This window comes from Lates calcarifer, linkage group LG20 (genome assembly GCF_001640805.2).
Source record: "Lates calcarifer isolate ASB-BC8 linkage group LG20, TLL_Latcal_v3, whole genome shotgun sequence".
NCBI lineage: Eukaryota > Metazoa > Chordata > Actinopteri > Centropomidae > Lates > Lates calcarifer.
In genome coordinates, this window is record NC_066852.1 from 270,907 (window position 1) to 290,679 (window position 19,773).

At 41.0% G+C, this 19,773-nt stretch overlaps 1 protein-coding gene across 1 annotated transcript in view; it reads left to right on the top strand.

Annotated features, from left to right (window-relative positions):
- Positions 1-19,390, top strand: part of zgc:77151 (uncharacterized protein LOC337153 homolog) — a 35,903-nt gene extending 16,513 nt beyond the window's left edge. Inside the window, exons 4-12 of the mRNA XM_051078638.1 lie at positions 2,038-2,275; positions 3,687-3,917; positions 6,349-6,455; positions 7,509-7,656; positions 9,778-9,830; positions 10,993-11,090; positions 11,183-11,363; positions 11,559-11,777; positions 12,056-19,390. Coding sequence (XP_050934595.1) covers positions 2,038-2,275; positions 3,687-3,917; positions 6,349-6,455; positions 7,509-7,656; positions 9,778-9,830; positions 10,993-11,090; positions 11,183-11,363; positions 11,559-11,777; positions 12,056-13,282 — 2,502 coding nt within the window. The 3' untranslated portion in view covers positions 13,283-19,390. The remainder of the gene's footprint in view (positions 1-2,037; positions 2,276-3,686; positions 3,918-6,348; positions 6,456-7,508; positions 7,657-9,777; positions 9,831-10,992; positions 11,091-11,182; positions 11,364-11,558; positions 11,778-12,055) is intronic.
- The last annotated feature ends 383 nt before the right edge of the window (positions 19,391-19,773 follow it).

A 19,773-nucleotide genomic window follows, 5' to 3' on the forward strand; every position in this document is an offset into this window, starting at 1 on the left:
TGAGAGGTCATGAGTAAAACAGGCTGGGAAATACCGCTTCAATCTGTTTTATTCTGTAGGATTGTCATGTTATTTTTAAGTAGAATCTTAATCTGGAGCTGTCAGATGAATGTAGTGGAGGAATAAGTTTTATATTTCCGTTTCAGAGCTTCAAGAAGTGAGTCAGAATATTTGAATTTTTGAAAACGTGACTTCCTGCAGAGCCACTCGGCCCTTTGCAGTGCTAACGAGCTCACACCTGGCTGCTGCAGGTTTTTGTTTTTTGGAGGTGGGGGTGGCGGTGGAGGGATGGGGGGGTTGGGCTCCGTCGTCTCTGCCTCGAGGACTGAAACAGCTGACAAACTGGAATGGGAGGAGACCTCAGCAGAAACCTCAAGCTCACTTTAAAGTGGGCAGACAGTAACTCAGACTTTCACTCTGTTAACTGTTCGCATCAGAGGAACCTTCAAGGACCAAGACCACACGTGTTAAAGAGCTGTGGTTTATCTGATTTGTATGAAGTGATGCTAAGTTAAGACCTGATGCCGGACTGTTTTGACACAAGTTCAGTCCCAAAATAAAGTGATTTCTGTTGCTGAATTTGAAATCTAAATTGAAGACGATGTTTTTGAACTGAAAATGTGTCTTTTTATAGTTGGTTAGTTTATACGTGAAGAAATGTTAGTGAACAATGTCTGCTGATTTAGCAGAGATTGAACAAATTGTTATTATTGTTGTAAAGAGTAAAATCCTTGTTGTTAAACCAGAAACATTGTTTAAATTATGGCCAGACTCCATTGACAAAAACAGGATTTTTACCAAGCAGAAAAACAGGAGCTGCTGGAATACTACTGCCTCCATCTGTTAGTTTGTGTTACTTGTGTGACTTTCAGAAGTAATCAGATACTTTACATAAGTAAAAGCACCACACAGTAACACAAACACACTAACAGATGGAGGCAGCAGCTCCTGCGTTCTACCTGGTAAAATTACTGCTTTTGTCAGTGGAGTCTGGTATTGATATATGGCGATGTTTCTACTTAAACAAAAAGGATCTTGCTTTGGGGGGGCTGCATTAGAGTTTATATGTGTACCTAATAAAGTGGAGTTTATTTTACCTGTGCAGAGTTTGTGTTGAGTAAGTACAAAAGCAAATAAGACTGCTGAGCTCGTAAAGAAAGGACTGCAAATCCTTAGTAAATATCCCCCTCTGTCTTGTTTTGGTTTTTCACTCGAGTTCAGATCGGGTTACGCTTTAAGAAAACAAAGACTAAATGCAAATGTAGAGAAGGAAAGGCCTCGAAAAAACCTGTCTGTTACAACTCACAGATACATGGGAAGCATTTCAGTCTATCAGGGTATTTTTCATAAACTTCCTCTTTCGTTTTCAAACGTCGTGTCACTAACCTTCACAAAAAATGTCAAGATCAACATCAAAATATGACACAGAAACTAAGAAGGAAGACGCAGCTGAACTAAAAAGGCAGTAAAATTCTAAAACAAATGATCCCAGTAAGATGGAAACTTCTATGAAAAGAGGTGAGAGGCAATAAAAAATGTAGAAATAATAAAAAATAATGATGGAAAAAGAAGGATGTTTATTTGAAAAGAAAGTGGTGCAACTTGTCAGGTGGCTTTTTAGTTTAACAGTTAATATGTGAAATGTTGCATAATCTAAACATTAAAAAACCTTTTTAAGTTAAGATTTGAAATGATTTCCTCCACAAGTTTTAGTTCAAGCTGTTTTTATTGCAAACAGAAGCTGTCTACCTTTAAAAATAAAACCTCAGCTGAGCAGGTTCGGCCTTATCTCTCTCTCTCTGCAGGTTCTTTTTGTGTCCTCACGTAAATGTCAACGCTTCGCCAACAAAACAATCAAGACGTTTTCAACTGTTAGAGACTTGGCTTGTGTTCAGCTCAGCGTGTTTACAGGCACTTGTTTGAATATATAGGTGATAGTTGAACAGGTGAAGCGTGGGAGGAGTGAGGAGGTGCTGCTGGGCGCTTTTAAAAACATTGTTTTTGGGAAGACTGAACCTATTTTCTGTCTTTGTGTAGGATGAGGTTTTGGCGGTGTCCAGGAAGATGGTGGTGCGGGTGGAAGACCTGGTGAAATGGTCGTGTGTGGGGCCGGCTGGTTGGAGCGGCGGTCCCAAGGCGCCGCCGTGCGGGACCAACGGCCTTCACAAACCTCCTCTGCTGAGCAGCGACAGTAATGGCAGCAACAGCAACAACAACAACAACACCACCACCACAACCACACCGGACAAGAGCAGCGAGTCCGCTCAAAGACAAAACTGAGAGTAAGAAACACGTTTATCAAACAGACCCTGAACTACACACCAGACCAACTGGAAACTACAGATTTGTGTGGTTCAAATATATATTCGTCCTGCAGATGTATCACAATAAAAGCCTTCCAGAAAAGGGACTTATGTCAGTTAAAGGCTTTTAATGTGAAACATCTTTGCAGGAAGTTTCATTGACAGCGATCACAGTCGAGCAACTGAAACTAATCAGTGGATGAGAACATTAAGTGTCAACAAGACCAAGTAAAAACTGAGTATATGGCTGTACCATGCACCATGAGTCTCTCCTGTCGGGCTGCTGACAGCGTTCATTCTTTTTTCCACCCAAGGTAGGCAGAAACCCACCCTACTCTGGATCTGATTGGCTAGCACTTGTTCCCCTCAGTGGTTGGGTTATTTGGCATGAAGAGTGATGATAGGTTGGGATTGGGGTTAGAATACAGAGCAGGACTGAACGATTTATCGAATTTTACAACTCCTGATTTTGACCCAGTGGTTAATCCCAGTCATGCTAGGAGAAATACTGCAGTACGCTGAAGATAAAGCTAACAAAACTTTCAAAAATCACAAATCAAGTTACAGTATCTGTCAGAAAAAGTGGTAGTGGTGGTAGTGGTTTATCTTCGCCGACCTTGGATGGGAAAAAAATAACGTTGCCGACAGCGCTAACTCGCCACAACAAGGGTAGTTTTTGCTTTAGCTCCAACCAAAAAAAAAAAAAAAGGAATGAAAAAAGGTGAACAAAACATTCAGATCGCAGATTCCCATCAAATCAAAGTTTTATTTGTATTTGATGAAACACGATGTTCTAAATTCAGCGGCTACAGCTGTTGTTCAATATATATTTAATCAACCTTTGAGTAAATATAAAGAATCAGACTCTGTATTGGGATCACAATCAGAATCAAATTAAACCCAGAACAAACAGAAAATTTGAAATAAAAGCCTGGTTCTCCCGGCAGTAGAAGTAAATAACAGCTTCCACTCTTAAAGAAATTACAGATTAGAGTTAGGAAATGTTTCAGCAGTTCAAGACAGCAATGCAATAAAAGACAAGAAATATCTCACTGTAATGGAGTACATATCTCATTTTTCATGTCAAGTAGACTTTTATAGCATGGTAAAATGACCTGGCTGCCTGGAAGGAAAGGAATCCATGTGGAAATTTACAGTATGTTTTGGAAAACAAGTCAGCAGGGATGTGAAAACAGTGTGTAGTTAATCAGATACAACGTGCAAAACCTCTGGTATTGATTCTAGAAATCAGAGCGGCTGCATGTTCCCTCCAGATACAGATGTCGTACAGATCATTGGACGTGTAGATGGAGATATTTTGACGTTATTGATCCCAGATTGACATTTGGTTCACATGTGTTTGGTGGTTTTTTCTCTCTCCAGACGGCCTGGTGGAGCGTCAGGGCGTCAAAGTTCTCAGCTACCCGCAGTACTGCCGTTTCCGCTCCCTGCAGAGGCGCATCCAGGACGGAGCGAGGGGGCTGGGGCTGCAGGACCCCCACCTGCTGGCCCTGGGGGGCGTCAAGGCGCTGCCTAACACCCGGGTGATGTACTGCAGGGACACGTTCAACCACCCGACGCTGGAGAGCAACGCCAGCTTCTCCTGGCAGTTCAGTGAGTGTCTCAGAAACTGGAGCACCAAATATGATCAATATGTTGTAGCCCAGTACATCACCACTGCAAACTACAATCTCTATAATAAACACATCACCTAAGCAAAGGTGCAAAGGTAAAATTTATGGCTGAGCTGTTACGTTAAATAGAAGTAAATGTTGTTTTTAAGTTTAAATCACTTTAAACCTGTTTTTCTTTTTTGGCCACATGGGGGCAGCGGAAATATGTAGTGAACACTCGTACGTATCATCACCTTTTGTTGAATTTATTGGCAAACAGTTGCTTATTTCCACATCCAGGAGCTACAGTCATGTCTGATGAACCTTAGTCCAGTACTCCCTCTTTTTTAGCTCAGTTTTTGGTCTCCACCACCTCCTGAGGGGAATATCTGCCTCTTTAGCTGCTAAAAGCTAAGAGTCCCCCTTTTATAGCTGGTTTACCCTCATTTAAAAAAACCTACTTGGTAATATTGGTGTAAAAAGGGTCTAACTTTGTAAGTAACTGTTGATCATATCAACTTAAAGGGTGATAATAAATCATTGTTGTGTTCACTGCTTGTTTCTGCCTTAAACAAATGCCCAGTAAAATCAGTTTTTGCAGCCTGACTGCAAAACAAAAACACCTGAGCTACAAAACCTGAAATTCCTCTTTCACAAGCCCAAACAGAAATGAGAGCAGTGTCATTATTCCATCATCAACTCAGACAGTAGAGAACATTTCACTTAAACAATAAAGTATAGGCAGTGTAGTTTACTGTATGTGTAGATGGAGATCAAACATTACAGTGTAATTGTCAAATTATCCAGGTTTATTTTTGAGAATTTAAAATATATTTCCCACCAGCACAAATGGATGTATTTATATATTATTTATTAAGTCACAGTGACCTGGGAGAGCATGTACTTTGGCCTTTTGTTGTACAGTAACGACTAAATGTCTGTTTGATCTGAGGTTTATTAGCAACACAAAGCAGAACTACTCACACAGCTCAACAGTGTCAAAGACAACAGGCGAGTCACTGCATGCATTTTACATAACTGTATCCAGCTACAGAGCAACACAGTTCAGAAGCTGACCATTTCAGTAATGAGGAGATGAAAAAAACATGGGCTAAATTTGTTTAAAAAGTCAGTTTTAGACCTTAAAGGTAACTGTGATATAACTAATATAATATAATGTATTAGAAGTAATAGTTAAATTTCATCAGGATCTTATGGACCTGTTTTAAGTCAGTCTGGAGAAGTTTACTGATGTCCAATTTAAACGTGATTCAAAAAAAAAAGAAAAAAATGGGAAATTTAAACCAACAGCCATGTCTGTAAAGATCATGACGCCTTCACTGTCTCTTTCAGACTAAAAGGAACAGTCTTTATCCACCATTATAGAAAAAAATCCACAAGAAGCAACAGCTTCTAACAGCCAGCAGGGGGCAGGTTCAGGGTCTTATTTGTGCTATTCTGTGCAACATAAAAGTATGAAGTATGAGTGTGTAGTTCAGACAATATCAGAGTCTGATTGTCAGCCTCTTCAGATTTACATCTGACAGCATCACTTCCTTCCTTGAGAAGTTTCCTGTGAGTCTGTGCAACACTGCCACCTGCTGGACACTCCAGAGACTCCCTGATTTTAGAAGTGTCCTGTGGACTCAACAGCAAATCACCATTAACATAAAAGATCTGTTCATTCCTAAAAACGAGTTGGGGTTGATTATTCACTCCAGATCAGCAGCTTCCTGTTAAAAACATCTGAGGGATTTGTATCGATGTGAAACTGAACTCATCAGAAAGTGTTAACGCCATGTTTAAAAAGGCAGTGACGGTGACAGCTTCACTGCCAATGACAGGAACAGGATTAACAAGTTTTTTTTTTTTTAAACAAAGGCTCGTTATGTAAATCACAAACCAGACACCCGGGGCAGAGTTTTAAATATGATCGTCTTTTGTTCCCACAGCTGTGATGTGATAATTGTTGTATTTTTGACCTAATTGTTTAAGACTTAATTTCATATTTTTCATATTTAGTTCTGTTTTCAGGTGCTTTACAGAAGATCGGCTCTTTATTTATCAATAGAGTTATAGTTTTAGATACATTGTTTTTTGATGTAGTTCTTGTTGCCCTCATTGCTTTGGTCATTTAGTTCTAATGTGAATACTTTGATTCATATGACGACTCTCAGAACTGTGAAAAGAGGATCATGAGACCTGGTTTTGTTTGTGTCTTCAAAATTAAATTTTATTTGTCAAATGCAGAATCAATGGCTGAAGCATCACGTGACATTTAGACCAAACTTTCAGGCGTTTGTGGCGAATGAAGATCAGATGCAGTTCACTGAAACACACCAAAGACATTTGAATGTTTCATGCTTCTTCTTTCTTGCATTCTTTGAATTTTTATTCATATTGTTTGTGTGTTTTTGTTTTTTTTTCTGCAGGATGTCCGTCTCTCAGTCTTCGAGGACGACCTCGCAAGAGGAGAGGCCGCGATGGCAAAGACTCCCCGAACTCCAACCAATCAGAGTCCTGGATCGAGAGGATGAAGGTTTGTTCTTTAAGATATTTCGTAATAGTGGTGAGATATTGTAATCGGGCTCTGGGTCTGCTGGTGCAATGTTTACGTTAGATTAAAAGCATGTGCTACTAGTTTTTTTTAAAGCCTCTCTGTTAAAAGTAGAGGATAAAAATCTCTTCTGGAGGCCCAGCAGGGTTCGGCAGGAACCCAAACCTGATCTGTTCAGTAGAGGACCAGTCTGAACCCTGATTCTGCACTGGTCCAAAAGCAGACTGATCCCCAGGTCATCTGATTAATGAGATGTTGCATTCAGAACAAGTTTCTGACAATGAAACAAAAAGTTAAAACTAGTGGAAAAAAGTGGCAAAGAAATAAAAACTTCTGCAAACACAACAAAGTGGAAAACAATCAGCTAAAGGAGATTTTAAAAAATATTCACTGACAAAGAAAAAGAAATATAATGTCAGTTCAGTGGGAAGTTTGTCCAAACTGCAGAAAAAAGGAAAGAATTTGAGGTGTAGGAGACTGGTGAGTTTTAGACTAAGGCCACGTCCAAACTAATATGCTCTCACTTTAAAACCGTGGTTTAAAATGAAAACAATCTCTGTCCAGACAAGCCTTTTAGCTCCGTCCATACCAACAGGTCTGAAAACACATATCACACGGCTGTTCACTGGTGTAAACAAGAAGCAGACTGACTACTCTACAGTTGGTTTCTTCTTCAGAAAGTATTAAACAGAAAACCAAAGACGCAATGGTGAAAAGTAAGACCGGAGATTTCTTTGCTTGGACCTACAACGAGGTCAAACTGTTACTGGGAGAATATAAGCCAGTCATGGTGGCGGAAAACATAGATCGGGAGTTGTTTCAAATCAAAGTGAGCGTGGGCATCTGTCTCATCTTGCTTCTTTGTTTAGACAACAATGATTTTTGGAGTTTTCAAACTAAAATGAGGCCTGCAGCGTTTCCAAAAGGCTCAGTTTTAGAGGCTCGAAAACTCCAGAGTAATGTGGACACTCAGTGTAACCATAGCAATGGATGTAGCCTAAAATATCTCAACAGTCAAACTATTTTCCTTCTCAGGAGAATGTGATGGGCAGCGTGGAGGTCGGCTGTGAGGGCAGCTGGCTCCCTCACCCTGAGGAGCAGCTGTTCCTGGATCAGCTCTACGCCTTCATGGACCGTCACGGCTCGCCAATCCACAAAGTCCCCAACCTCGGGTTCAAGAAGAGTGAGTCTTTTTTCTTTCTGTTTATCTTTTGTTCTCTTTCTGTCTCTCTTTTCTTGACGTCTCAGAGGATGTGGTGTGGAGATAGAGTGGTTTGTAGCTTGTTTTTGTTTTTTTCTGCCTTTTCAGCTTTTTTCTTTGTGTGTGTGTGACGGGATGTTGGTGGTTGGGAGATGGATGGGTTGTTGTTCTTTTCTTTTTTTTATAGTGTGTGTAACTTGTGGTCAGTAGATTTGTTTTAAGTTAAAAGTCTTTATTCCTTTCTCTGCATTCGATTCAGAAAGTATTCAGACCCCTTTGCATTTACACACTTTACTGTATTGTAGATTACATTTTAAATGGATAAACTTGTCTTTAACTTGCTCATTAGTCTAACCTATAATGATGAAGTGACATTTTATTTATAATTTAAAAATTATTCAGACCCTTAATTTAGAACTGCCAACCTGCCGACTCCTTTGGCAACAGTCACAGCTTCAGGTCTTCCTTCTTCAAGCTCTGTCAGATTGGATGCCAAGGGTCTATGAGCTGCCATCTTCAGGTCTCCCCACAGATGTTTTATTGAGTTTCAGTCTGGACTTTAGCTCAAGGACAGTCAGAGACCTGTCCTGAAGCCACTCCATCGTTTTCTTGGCTGAATGCTTCTGGTCATTATCGGGCTGAAAGGTGAACTGTCGCCTCGGTCTCGGGGTATTTGAACTGTCCAAAGTCGTTCGATTTTTGTCTCACTGGGCCTGAGAATCTTCCTCATGGCTCTCAGAGTTATTTCAGTGTCTTTTACTCTACTACTTTTAGTGGCTTCCATTGAGCCACTCTACCACAAAGACCTGGTGGTCATCCTTCTGTCAGAGGACCATTGCGTTTTTCTAAGGTCCTTCTTGTCCGGTTACTTAGTTTGGTTAGACAGCCAACTCTAGGACGAGTCCTGTTGGTTCCAAACCTTCTCCATATCACAGTTATTGAGGTCACTGAACTGCTGGGAACACTCAAAGCTTTAGAAATGGCTTTAAACTCTAACCGTGATCTCTTCCTCAACACAGTTGTATCACAGAGGTCTGCAGAAAGTTCCTTGGACGTCACTGGTTGGTTTTTGTTCTGACATGAAGATTTAATTGTGGGATTTTATATCCACAGGCTTGTGTCTTTGTAAACTATGTCCAATCAGTTCAGTCTGCCACAGGTGGGCTCCAGTCATGTGTAAACCTGGTGCATCACAGCAAAGGGTCTGAATACTAAAATGAACAGTTTTAGCCATTTAAAAAGTGCAGGGGTCTGAATACTTTCTGAAACCACTGCATCTATCATTTTTCTTTCCTTTCCATCTGTTAAAAGTGAATCTGACAGATGTGCTCTTGACATTTAAGAGAGGGTCACAAACAAAAGACACAACAACGTATCAGTTACAAGATCACAGATCAATAAATTAAAGTGGTAAAAATAAGTCACCAACAAGATTCATTTAAAGTAAACACACAACAGGAATTAGTCATTACAGTTATTATGGTTAGCTGGGAAAACATTACAGGAGCACAACAAACTATGTCTATTTTATTATCTGTACTATTTTGAAACTCACTCTCCTGAGAGAAAACATTTCTGACATTATATTCATATTTCTCTGCTTTTTAGTCAATTTTCTAATCAATTACTGACTCAAATATGTTAATAAAATAGATTATGCATTAAAAATCGTTTTTAACCAATACAAAGCTTTTTGAGAGTATTACATCCATTTGTTAACTGAACTTGACATATTTCTTGGGAAAACTGTGGGATCTTGATTGGATTTTAAATAAAGTTTAGAGGACCTGAATATTGTGTTTGAAGCAGCTGAAATGTTTTTACCCTGAGGTATCATTAAAACGTCATCTGATCTGATGTGGTTCCTTATAATTAAAGCAGCTGTCAAACTGAAAATATATTTAAAACAAAAACAGGAGGGTTTACTTTATTGAAGTACTTTGCAGGCTGGGTTTGTCAGAAGGTATTTGTTTAGTCAAACTGTGAGCGTTTTATCTCAGAATTAAACTGATTTGCACTTTTATCTGCTCTGTGCTCCACGTTTGCATGTCTGGTCTGTTTCCTCTCGCCTGGGCCGCTGGGTTTCAACATGTCCGTCCTCAGTCGACCTCTTCCTCATGTACTCTGTGGTCAAACGGCTTGGAGGCTACAAAAAGGTGAGTTACCTTAAGTTTATTTAGCTAAGCTAACCTTTATTGTAAAGGAATAACTCCTGTATTTTAGGACCCGAACCTATTTATTTTCCCATGTTTTTGGTGTAAATGATTGATAGGGACAAAAATCTCTAGGAACAGTGCAATGTAATCCAGTGGACAGTTGTTCATATCAATGGACAGCCACTAAGATTGTTATTATAAGTGTCTGACAACATTATGAATAGGACAGAGCTTTTTATTAGAGTAAGATCCTTTTTGTTTTGACCAGAAACATCACTGTATATCAGTACCAGACTCCACTGACAAAAACAAGGATTTTACCGAGCAGAACACAGGAGCTGCTGGAATACCACTGCCTCTATCTGTTAGTGTGTTTGTGGTGTTGTGTTACTTTCATTGTTGGAAGAAGTATTCAGATCCTGAGCATGAGTAAAAGTAACAGATGTAGCAATATTCTGTGTTCTGCTTGGTAAAATTCCTGTTTTTGTCAATGGAGTCTGGTATTGATATAAAGTGATGTTTCCCAGCTTCAGAAAAAACGGAGTCATCCTTTAAGTAGGATTTTTAACACTTGTATTGAGTATTTTTACATGCTGTATTGCTGTATTTTACATATGTAAATGATCTGAGTACCTCTCCCATCACTGGTCATTTCTCAGCAGTTTACAGTAAATAAACACACAACAACAAAAGCAGCTGTACAAGAAACACACAAGAAACAAGCAGAACAGTTTGAGTTCAGTGCTGCTCTGTTCACAACAAAAGACCTGCTCAGTCCTTCACTGCACACTCTGTACTGAACTGAGCCTTGTACTGAACAATACTCCTATTATACAACATGGTGTTGCACCACTAATCACTCACTGTATAATGTATGTAATTGTTTTAACACATTGTGACCCCAGTCCACTCAGCACCAGGGCAGTCAGATGAAGTTCAGATGAATTCAAACCAAAGTCCTCTGTGCAGGAATGAGTCCTAAAACCAGGAAGTAAGTTAGCTAACGGTTCCCTTGTCCCAAAGTCAAAGGGTTTTTACTTAAATGTCTGAAATAAGGTCTGTGGTTTTAACACAAGCTCAAGACATTTTCATATGCAATAATCCAAAAAGCTTTTTGTGGAGGGAACCAGGGGGATGCTAACCTCAGGGTTGTTTGTCACAGGTGACGTCGGACCGTCTATGGAAAGTGGTCTATAACGAGTTGGGAGGATGCCCCGGTAGCACCAGCGCTGCCACCTGCACCAGGAGACACTACGAGAGGTCAGACCGACCCACTAAAATCCTAAACATGAGATATATCCGTCGATACAAGTACAATCCCTCCGTAACTGTGTTATTGTCTTGTGTCTCAGGCTGATGCTTCCTTACGAAGAGCACCTCCGAGCAGGAGGAGCAGAATTCAAAATCCCAGAATCCCCCACGCCTCCAAAACCCAGAGGGATCAGAGGAAGGAAACCACTTCCTAGAGGCAGAAAACCAGGACCCAAAGCCAAGGAGAAGAAGATCACAGCCCCTGCTCCTCCCTCTCGAACTGTAAGTGACAGAGCAGCTGTAAACACACCAATAAATTTACCTGCAGACATCCTTGTCTACATACAAGACTTTTTGTTGCAATGTTTTGGAATAACACAACATTAAATAACTTTTAAAAGCATATTCTGAGTGCAACAAGCCCGTCCACCCTCCAAAAAAGACATGAACAAAGCCAGCACTTCCCTTCTCTCTCAGATCGTGAACCCGAACGGTGCCGTGGTGGTGAAGAGAGGCAGAGGCCGGCCGCCAGGGACTCGCAACAAGGCCACGCTGATTGCTCAGGCCAAGCTGCTGGCTCAGCAGCAGGCTAAGGCCAAAGCAGCAGCAGTTACAGCAGCAGCAGAGACTCAGCAGCAGAGTCCTCTGCTTCCAGCCAAAGGCCGAGGAGGACCGACGCCCAGCACCACACACAGGGTAACCTCCAGGAAAATCTGATTTACGCACGTATATAGTCAGTGTTCACCACCTGTAACCTCATCACTACCAAACTACTACCTTTATAGTATAGTAGTTATTTTTATATTGCTGTTTTTTATCTGAGTGCTCAGATAATTTAAGTTATTAAAGAACTTTTTCCTCCTTTTGAATAATAAAAATAACTATTGTTGTACAAAGAACCAACAAATATAGAAAAAATAAAATCGTCACTGTCCATGACCGCCTATTTCTTCTTCTCTCCTCCCGTCCTGCAGCCCGTCCAGCCGGCCATCCTCCCCGTCAACATGCCTCTCACCCCTGACCTCTCCCCCATGTCCGCTCCCTTCCTCCCCTTCCAGCCCAAACCAAAGGAGCTGAAGCCGGACCGAGGGGAGTCCGTGGCTCCGGTTCCCGGTGTCCTCCTCTCCACTCTGCCTCGCCACTTCGTCGGAGGATCCCTGGGTGGCTTCAGTCCCATCAAAGGCGTGTGCCCTCTGGACGTGTTCAGGAGCCGTATCAGCCTCCAGCGAGGTCCTGAGAGCCCAGCGCTGACACCCCAAGATCCGGCCCAGCATCCGACTGTCTACCCACTCCAGCCCAAAAGTGTGAGCCCAGATACTCCCAGCGGGGACCAGCTTCAGCCTCAGCCCCATCAGCTCCACCAGCACAACAACCGCTGCTCGGGGTGCAACGTGGATGAGGGAGCCCAGAGAGGAGGCAGCCGGGATGTCCGGAACCGGCCCCCTCTGCCGCCTCTCCGGGTCCTGCCTCTGAACCTGGACTGCAGCGTTCAGGTGTGCCAGCTGATGAGAACTCGCCGTCTGGACTCGTCTCAGCTGCAGACCTTCACCCGCCGACTGTCCGAGGCCCTGTCCCAGGACCTGAGTACCAAGCCCCCACCCTGTTCTCCCATCACCCCTCCCCCTGAGCAGGCGCTGCCCCTCAACCTAAGCAAACGCTTCACAGTTAAGAGGCCCAGCACAGAGGGACCAGAGCCAAGCCGGGCGACGATCAACGGTAACACAGATCAACCACCATCCAAGAGGCCCAGAAGTGGGTGCACGGACCAGGCCGAGGACTTCACCCTGGGGGGGCGGTCCAGCTCTGGAGGAGGTGGAGGAGGGCAGGATGCAGACATGAAGAACCAGGAGGAACCCGCGGACCTGAGCTCCCCAAGCAGAATCAGGGCCTTCTTGCTCGGACTGCCTCCCTTCCAGGTGAAACTCGAGGAGGATCTGAATGGGACAAGGTTTGGGAAATTTCTTCCTCCGGGATCTGACACTGAAACGGAGAGGACTGAGACCGAGAGAGGGGAGGGAGGAGCGGTGGTCAAGAAAGAAGTTAAGGTGGAGGAGGAGGTGGCGATCGACCTGGAACAGCATGAAACTGAGATAAACAAGAATTCGGAGCAGGAGGAGAATGGTCCAACCCACTGCTCCGGTCCTGGTCCGGCCGAGCTGAAGAGAGCCGGACCCTCAAACACTGACACACACTGTTTTTAGCATTATTCCCTCTCATAGCAGCATTTTTGTGACCAGAAAACTCTCGGATAAGCGGGGAGATTTGTCCGTTTTTGGAATCGGGGACGTTGTATTCACCTTGGGGGCTTCGGGTGTTGGTCTTGGATGTCAGTCTTGGGTTAAACCCTGAACATGCCAGACACGCAGGGATGTTTTCCTTTTCCTCATTGTTTGAGAACATCTGAACTCGTAACTTCTCTTTGTTTCACTTGTTTTTGTTGTTTTGTTTATTTCCTGTTTTTCTCTGTGGTTTTTGATCACGTCATTGATCGAACTTTGCAGAGGAAAGATGACACACAGACTCATGACAATCACAAATCAGTTTCTCTTCCTTTCTCTGTTGATTTCTGTCTCTTTAAAAGGTTAAAAAAAGAAACAGAGTTGAGACTGTGACTTTTTAACAAACACTGCCATAACTCTCCATGACACTATTAACTCCACTATTCAATGTTACAGTGAAATATTGAATAAGATCCATAATACTTACAAGAAAAATCAATATTACATATATGGGTGATGCTATGCATCAAGACGTCATTATTAGCATCTAGAGTGTACTGTAGTTCGGTAGTTTCATTTTTAAAATTGTACTCTACTTCTGTAGAGAGATAGTTATTTTCTGATAAAGTGTTTAGATGTTATCCGGAGCTCTGAGAAAAGAGCTCCCTGGACTTCACGTTATAGCTTGTTAAGTGAAGCATTTCTATAGTCCTGCTCATTAGCTGAAATTATATAAACCTTTCGTACACACATGTGCCTTAAATGGGCCCGCGATCTGTTTCTTCGCCGGCTTCAAACACATTCACTTAAAGAGATACCTTGATGTTGTTGGACCTGTTTAGTTTTCTTTCACTCCTTGGCAGGGCTGGGTGTCATCGGAATAAAACGGTTCTTTGGGTGCTTTGCTATGAAACTCTTAACAAAATTTTAAGTAATATTAGCAGCTGTACGACAGCTTATCTGAATAAAACGCAGTAAAAATTTAGGTTTAAATCTGATCTTTGATATCTGCTGTCAATATTCGAGTGTTGAGGTTCAATACCCAGCCCTGCCATTTTGCATTGTAAAGACCACTGTGGCCATGCGTTGGCGCCATCGTCTCGCCTTTATCACTACCACTGTTCGTTCGACCGATAAGAAATCACATCAGCGCAGGAGGAAGAGTTGTTGGAGAGATCGTACATGAACATGTAGCCCAAACATTCAGACTACCTCAGGTTCTTTTCTTTTAAAAAATTCCACCTCCATTGTTTCGGGGGGAAGAAGCTAATCCCAACATGTATTTGCTTACACAGCAGTGTTGGATGCTGGTCCATAGTTACTCAGACGCCATTTCCACCTGGTATTAAAGGACAAATCCGGTGTTATACAACCATTGTTGGTTTGGGATCACCAGAATTATCCTTTAACCTGCGATCTGTATCTGGACTCATTACGTTGGCGTGTGTGGCTGGTGTTGTGTTCAGACCTCATTCTGATTGAATCTCAGATTAGCTACCGGACACGTCAACAAACATGGTTAATCTCAGGTGAAGGGAAGCAAAGCCGGTATGCAGAGGAAGGGCTCATTGGTAGCTGTTTGACATTTGTGGGAAATGCACTTATTTGCTTTTCAAGTGCTGGTAGGCGGATTTTGTTACTTTTGAACCAAACCAGGCTAGGTGTTTCCAGTCTTTGTGCTAAGATAGGCTAACTGTTCCCTGGCTGATGCTTCATATTTAGGGAAGGGCATACGAGATGTATCAGTCGTCTTATCTAAAGTGCAAATTACTTTCCTTTGAATATTTTAGACATCAGTAGGACGTAGCTTTAGGTCTTGCTTGGGATGCCAGTACCATATCCGAAGAGGCAGAGGATCAACTATTGGGATCCTTTGACCCAGAGCAGCCTTTGCTAGTCTATGTGATTTTGATGCCATTAACTTGAAGTGCAAAGGCTCAGAAAAATCAATCTCGTTCTGAAAAAAATGTGTGAAGACCTTGACTCTCAGCAAGAATGTCAGACTACTCCTTTAAGAATGTCAGACAGATGTCATTCACACCTGATTTGAAATCTGATTATATTCTTGACTGTTATTTGTTCTGCAGCATTAGTGTGAATTTATAAGACGTCCAGATACAGATCGCATTAATATCGGGTGAAAAATGAGGAATCAAACCCGCAGCATTCCCCTCCATGTCGAAGAACGTGCTGCCGTTTACTCATGCTGATCAACCTTGCTGCTGCTGCTTCTCATTCGAAGTGCCAACACAAAACCCCGCACGACCCCACAATCGTGACAAAAACCTTGTGTAGCTGAAACAACTCAAATGTCAAGGTATCACTTTACTCACAGCCTTTTCCTTTGACCTGTCTCTGTTTGTTTCTCTGCCACAGACGATGGTTCAGATTTGCACACCTACTGTACCCATTTGCTTCATTTGGATTTTTTTGCATATTTATATCTGCCATGGGTTTTTTGGTTTCTTTTTTTCCTTCTTGCCAATGTTTTATTTTACAAGAGTAGTGGAATCAACTACGACACCGAAATTAACTGGTGCTGTTTATTCCTAGTTATGTAGCTGTTGCCATATTGTTGACATTTTTTGTTGTTGTTGTTGATAAAGCTGCAAACTCTTTTCATCTCAGCAAGTCATCAAATCTCGTCGTCTCACTTTGAAAAACAAGTGGAAAATTTTCTCACAGCAGATTTATTATTTGTCCAGAGAGTTTTTAAAGAAATTATTTTAAAAAAAGAATTTAATTAAAAAGATATCATGACTTGTTATGAAAATATTTGCAGTTTTTTTCCAGATGTATTTGACTGTTTGGCTTCAATGTGAGGCAGATATGAACTGTTTGTGAATGAATGCATGAGTAGAGATACATGTATACTCAGTAGATTTATAGCTGGGCAGATGCACCAAAGCACATGTAAACCACCAGAAACCACCAGACTCAAACCTCCTACTTAACCTTTCCTATAACATATACCGTTACATTGAAGAAGTCAGAGTAATTTTTAGTGTTTCAGGTTACTGAAATAACTATTTTACTGCACAGGCAGATGATCCTGTCAAAGAAACGTCACCGTAACATAAGTTTTTTCCATCACTTTAGGGATAAAATAAGCAGTTATACGGAGAGGACGGTAACATACTTTTTACTTTTAGTGATTATTTCTTGAGAACATATTGAAAATCAATGCAGTAAGATTTAATGTATCTCATAACGAGTCTGATAATCTTACAACAGGATAAATATATATATTTAATGTCTGTCTGCTTCATCCAGTCAGTAAACCTTAATTTATCAAAGGTGAGGTGTTTCTGAATGTGCTCAGTCTGTAGTGCAGCGCTGCAAAGGCCTCAGTATGCTTCAAAGGAATTCATTTCGTACAAGCATGGGGAAAGCAAAAGTGTTTCAAGCTATTCTGAAGTTTCTGCGTGGGGCGAAAGCTGGATGTCCTAAAACCTGGGAGGTGTTTTCTAGGTGGAGCTAACACACTTTGTCAGAAAATTTGAAGAGCAAAGCAGTGTTGCATTATGGGTTGTTTGTAGCTTTAATGTTGGCAGGTTAGAAACTACGTCCTGAAAGAGTTTCGTTGGCCTTTCACACAGCAGTAGCTAGGTAGCCAGATATGCATGTTTATAGTTTTTTTACACATTCTTTACATTTTAATTTTTCTTTTTAGAATGGCTTAAAAGAAGACAACACTATCTAAAGTATTGAAAAGTGTCGCTCTTACTATAGCCCATTGCACACCACTTCAACATGGGGAGTTGATGTCACGCAACAGCTACCTTCAGCTAGCTCATGATATCAGCAAAAGAGAAAAATCACCCATAATTCCAGCTTGGGGGTGTTTACACCTTACTCAAGATGGTTTGTCTAAATGCTAAACCTTGTTGTCAAACCAGATAAAAACAGCCTAAAGTAGCTACCTGTGTTTAAATTTTACAAATTTGTAGGAGTCTGCTAGCACAAGAAACCAGACCCAAACAGTGTGTAGTTCCTTTAAAAACAAACTTTAACGACTGTATTAGTGCTAATGTTGGATTTTATTTCGACTGACCTGCCCGAGGTGGTGCATTTGCAGTCTGTAGTTTTTCCGAAATTTGTCTGAACGGCAAAATGTACGTCACATGGACCCTTGTGTCCTCGCTAATGCAGAAAGAGTAACACTTGCTCCAGGGTAAATGGTGTTTGTTAAAAGCTGCTAAAACACAAAAATATTGAATTAACAGTGATATTAGATTGTCCAACAATTGTTTAACTCCACCTTTTGTTGCGTCTTCTGCCTCTCGCTGGTTTTTCTCCCTGCCTTTGAACAGCTCAAACACTTTTGCCTTCACTCTTCGTACAGCGTAGTTCATTTCAAGCATACCCCTATATACTATATACTATACGCTCACACTGGGAGCCTCCCAGTTAAACCACACCTCCACTGGACCAGTTTTATCTCAGAGAGTCTCAGTCTGAATCTCCTGAACATTTGCCTTAGTTAGGTTTTTTTTCTGTTTCTGCATGTATTTTATGTTAATGACTACATGCCACTGTGGGCTGGTGTGTCATTTAAAGGGTGAGGGGAGATCTTCTAGTTTAGAGATGAGCAGCATGTTAAACCAGTATGAGAGTTGAATAGTTTTTTTTTTTCTTTCTGTTTTTTGGTTATTTAAGCTTTAGTTTGTAAAGGTTTCTTTAGGTTTAATTTTGTTTTTTCCCCCCTTTGATAAAGTTAAAGATTTAAATGTTTACATTTTGTTATGCATGTTCAAACAGACTTGTTATATCCAGTGTTTTGCACACTACTTCAGCATCAGTCTTGAACGGCACTGCTCATTTATGTAAAGGACTTAAAAATTAAGTGCCTGATACTTAAAAGTGAAATTTGGAGTAAGCAAATGAAAGTTAGATTTGCTTGTTAGCCTTCATGCCATTGACTTGAACAACAGCTCCTGTTGTGATGTTTTTGTTGCAGCTGTGTTTTAAAGCCTCTGCAGGATGTTTTAATCGCGGCAGGATGCTCGCTCAGCTCCGCGGTGTCCGTCGGAGCTAACTGGACCTAAAAAGGACTCAAAAAACAGGGACACCTAGTGGCCGTCTAGGCCAGCGCTCAGTGATGTGAGCGACATTCATGAAGATAAATGATCAAATTAAAAAAAGGTGCTACAGGTGACTTTTTAACAGATGTGAATTGTTTTCGCATTTAACTGTAAAAACAAGATCTACAAAAAGACTGTCCTTGCAGCTTCTTCGCTGGATTTTACTTTTTCAGTCGTTTCGGTTTAGAGGGAATCGTGGATCTGTTTTATTACAGGAACCAGACAGGGGGTACTGTTCTTACTCAGAAAACAGTAGAAATAAAGAAACACAGCTTCAGTTTGTCTGAAAACTCCTCCTTGAAACCAATTAATGTAACAAAAATAATGAAAAAATCAGTAATGATCAATAATCCAAAGATGTTCAGTTTAATGTTGTAAAGACAGAATTTCAGTACGTTTTTATTTGAGACCAGCAACTTTAACTTTCTGTTAAAAACCAGTATGAATTTGGAACACCATCCCAAAACAGTGCTGTGAGAGTCCAGGAACCAAACGTTTCCATCACGGAAACAATGATTTACTGATGTTAAAAATGCTGCATGTGGCACCTTTACAAACCGTTGGATGTTACGCACCGATGAATGTCTCAGTCACATCTTCCTGTGATCTCATTCTTATTACTTGGCACCATTTGGTCTCATGTCTTTGTCATTATTTGCTCCATGAGACAAACCCCAGATCAGTTTCATGTCCTTTTTTTTGTCTTTTGCAAACTGTGCTGAACTTTTGGACACAGAGTCGAGACAGAAGAGAACGGACTCTTCCTGGTTTTGATCTCAGTCGGACCGCCACCGCCGAGGCGTCCAACTCGGAGGGGAATGTTTTTATTTCCCTGTTGATTGATGCTCTGTGTTGTTGCATATGTGTGATTTGATGATTGCAGATCTGCAGCACAAACTCATGTTCCATTTTTTTGTTTGTTTCTATAAGCGGTAAACGGCTGGCAGTGTCAGGTACCATTCCATTTTAACACTGTATATTTATAATAAAAGTAATCTGTTAATAATACCTGAGTGGTGCTTATGATCAAAAAGGTTTATATCATAATGAATAAAATTGTAATTTTCATTTTCAAATTGTGAGAAAAATAATTTACAAAAGAAAGAAGACTTAATTCTACAGACATTTTTTGTTTCTCAAAATATAACTTAATTCTTGAAATCTTGCCCCAAATACTGAAACACACAAACACCACCTTTTGAAATAGGAGTTGTAACACTAAATTCTTTTATTTTACCATCAGCAAACACTTTCTCTCTGGAGAACAACTCTGTATTTGATTTTTACTTTGGACTGATCTTTGCATATAAATTAAAAAATGAAATACTTTAAAAACAATATTTTCCTGCAAAAATAATCCTAAAGTTGGACGAGAGAGATCATCAAGCT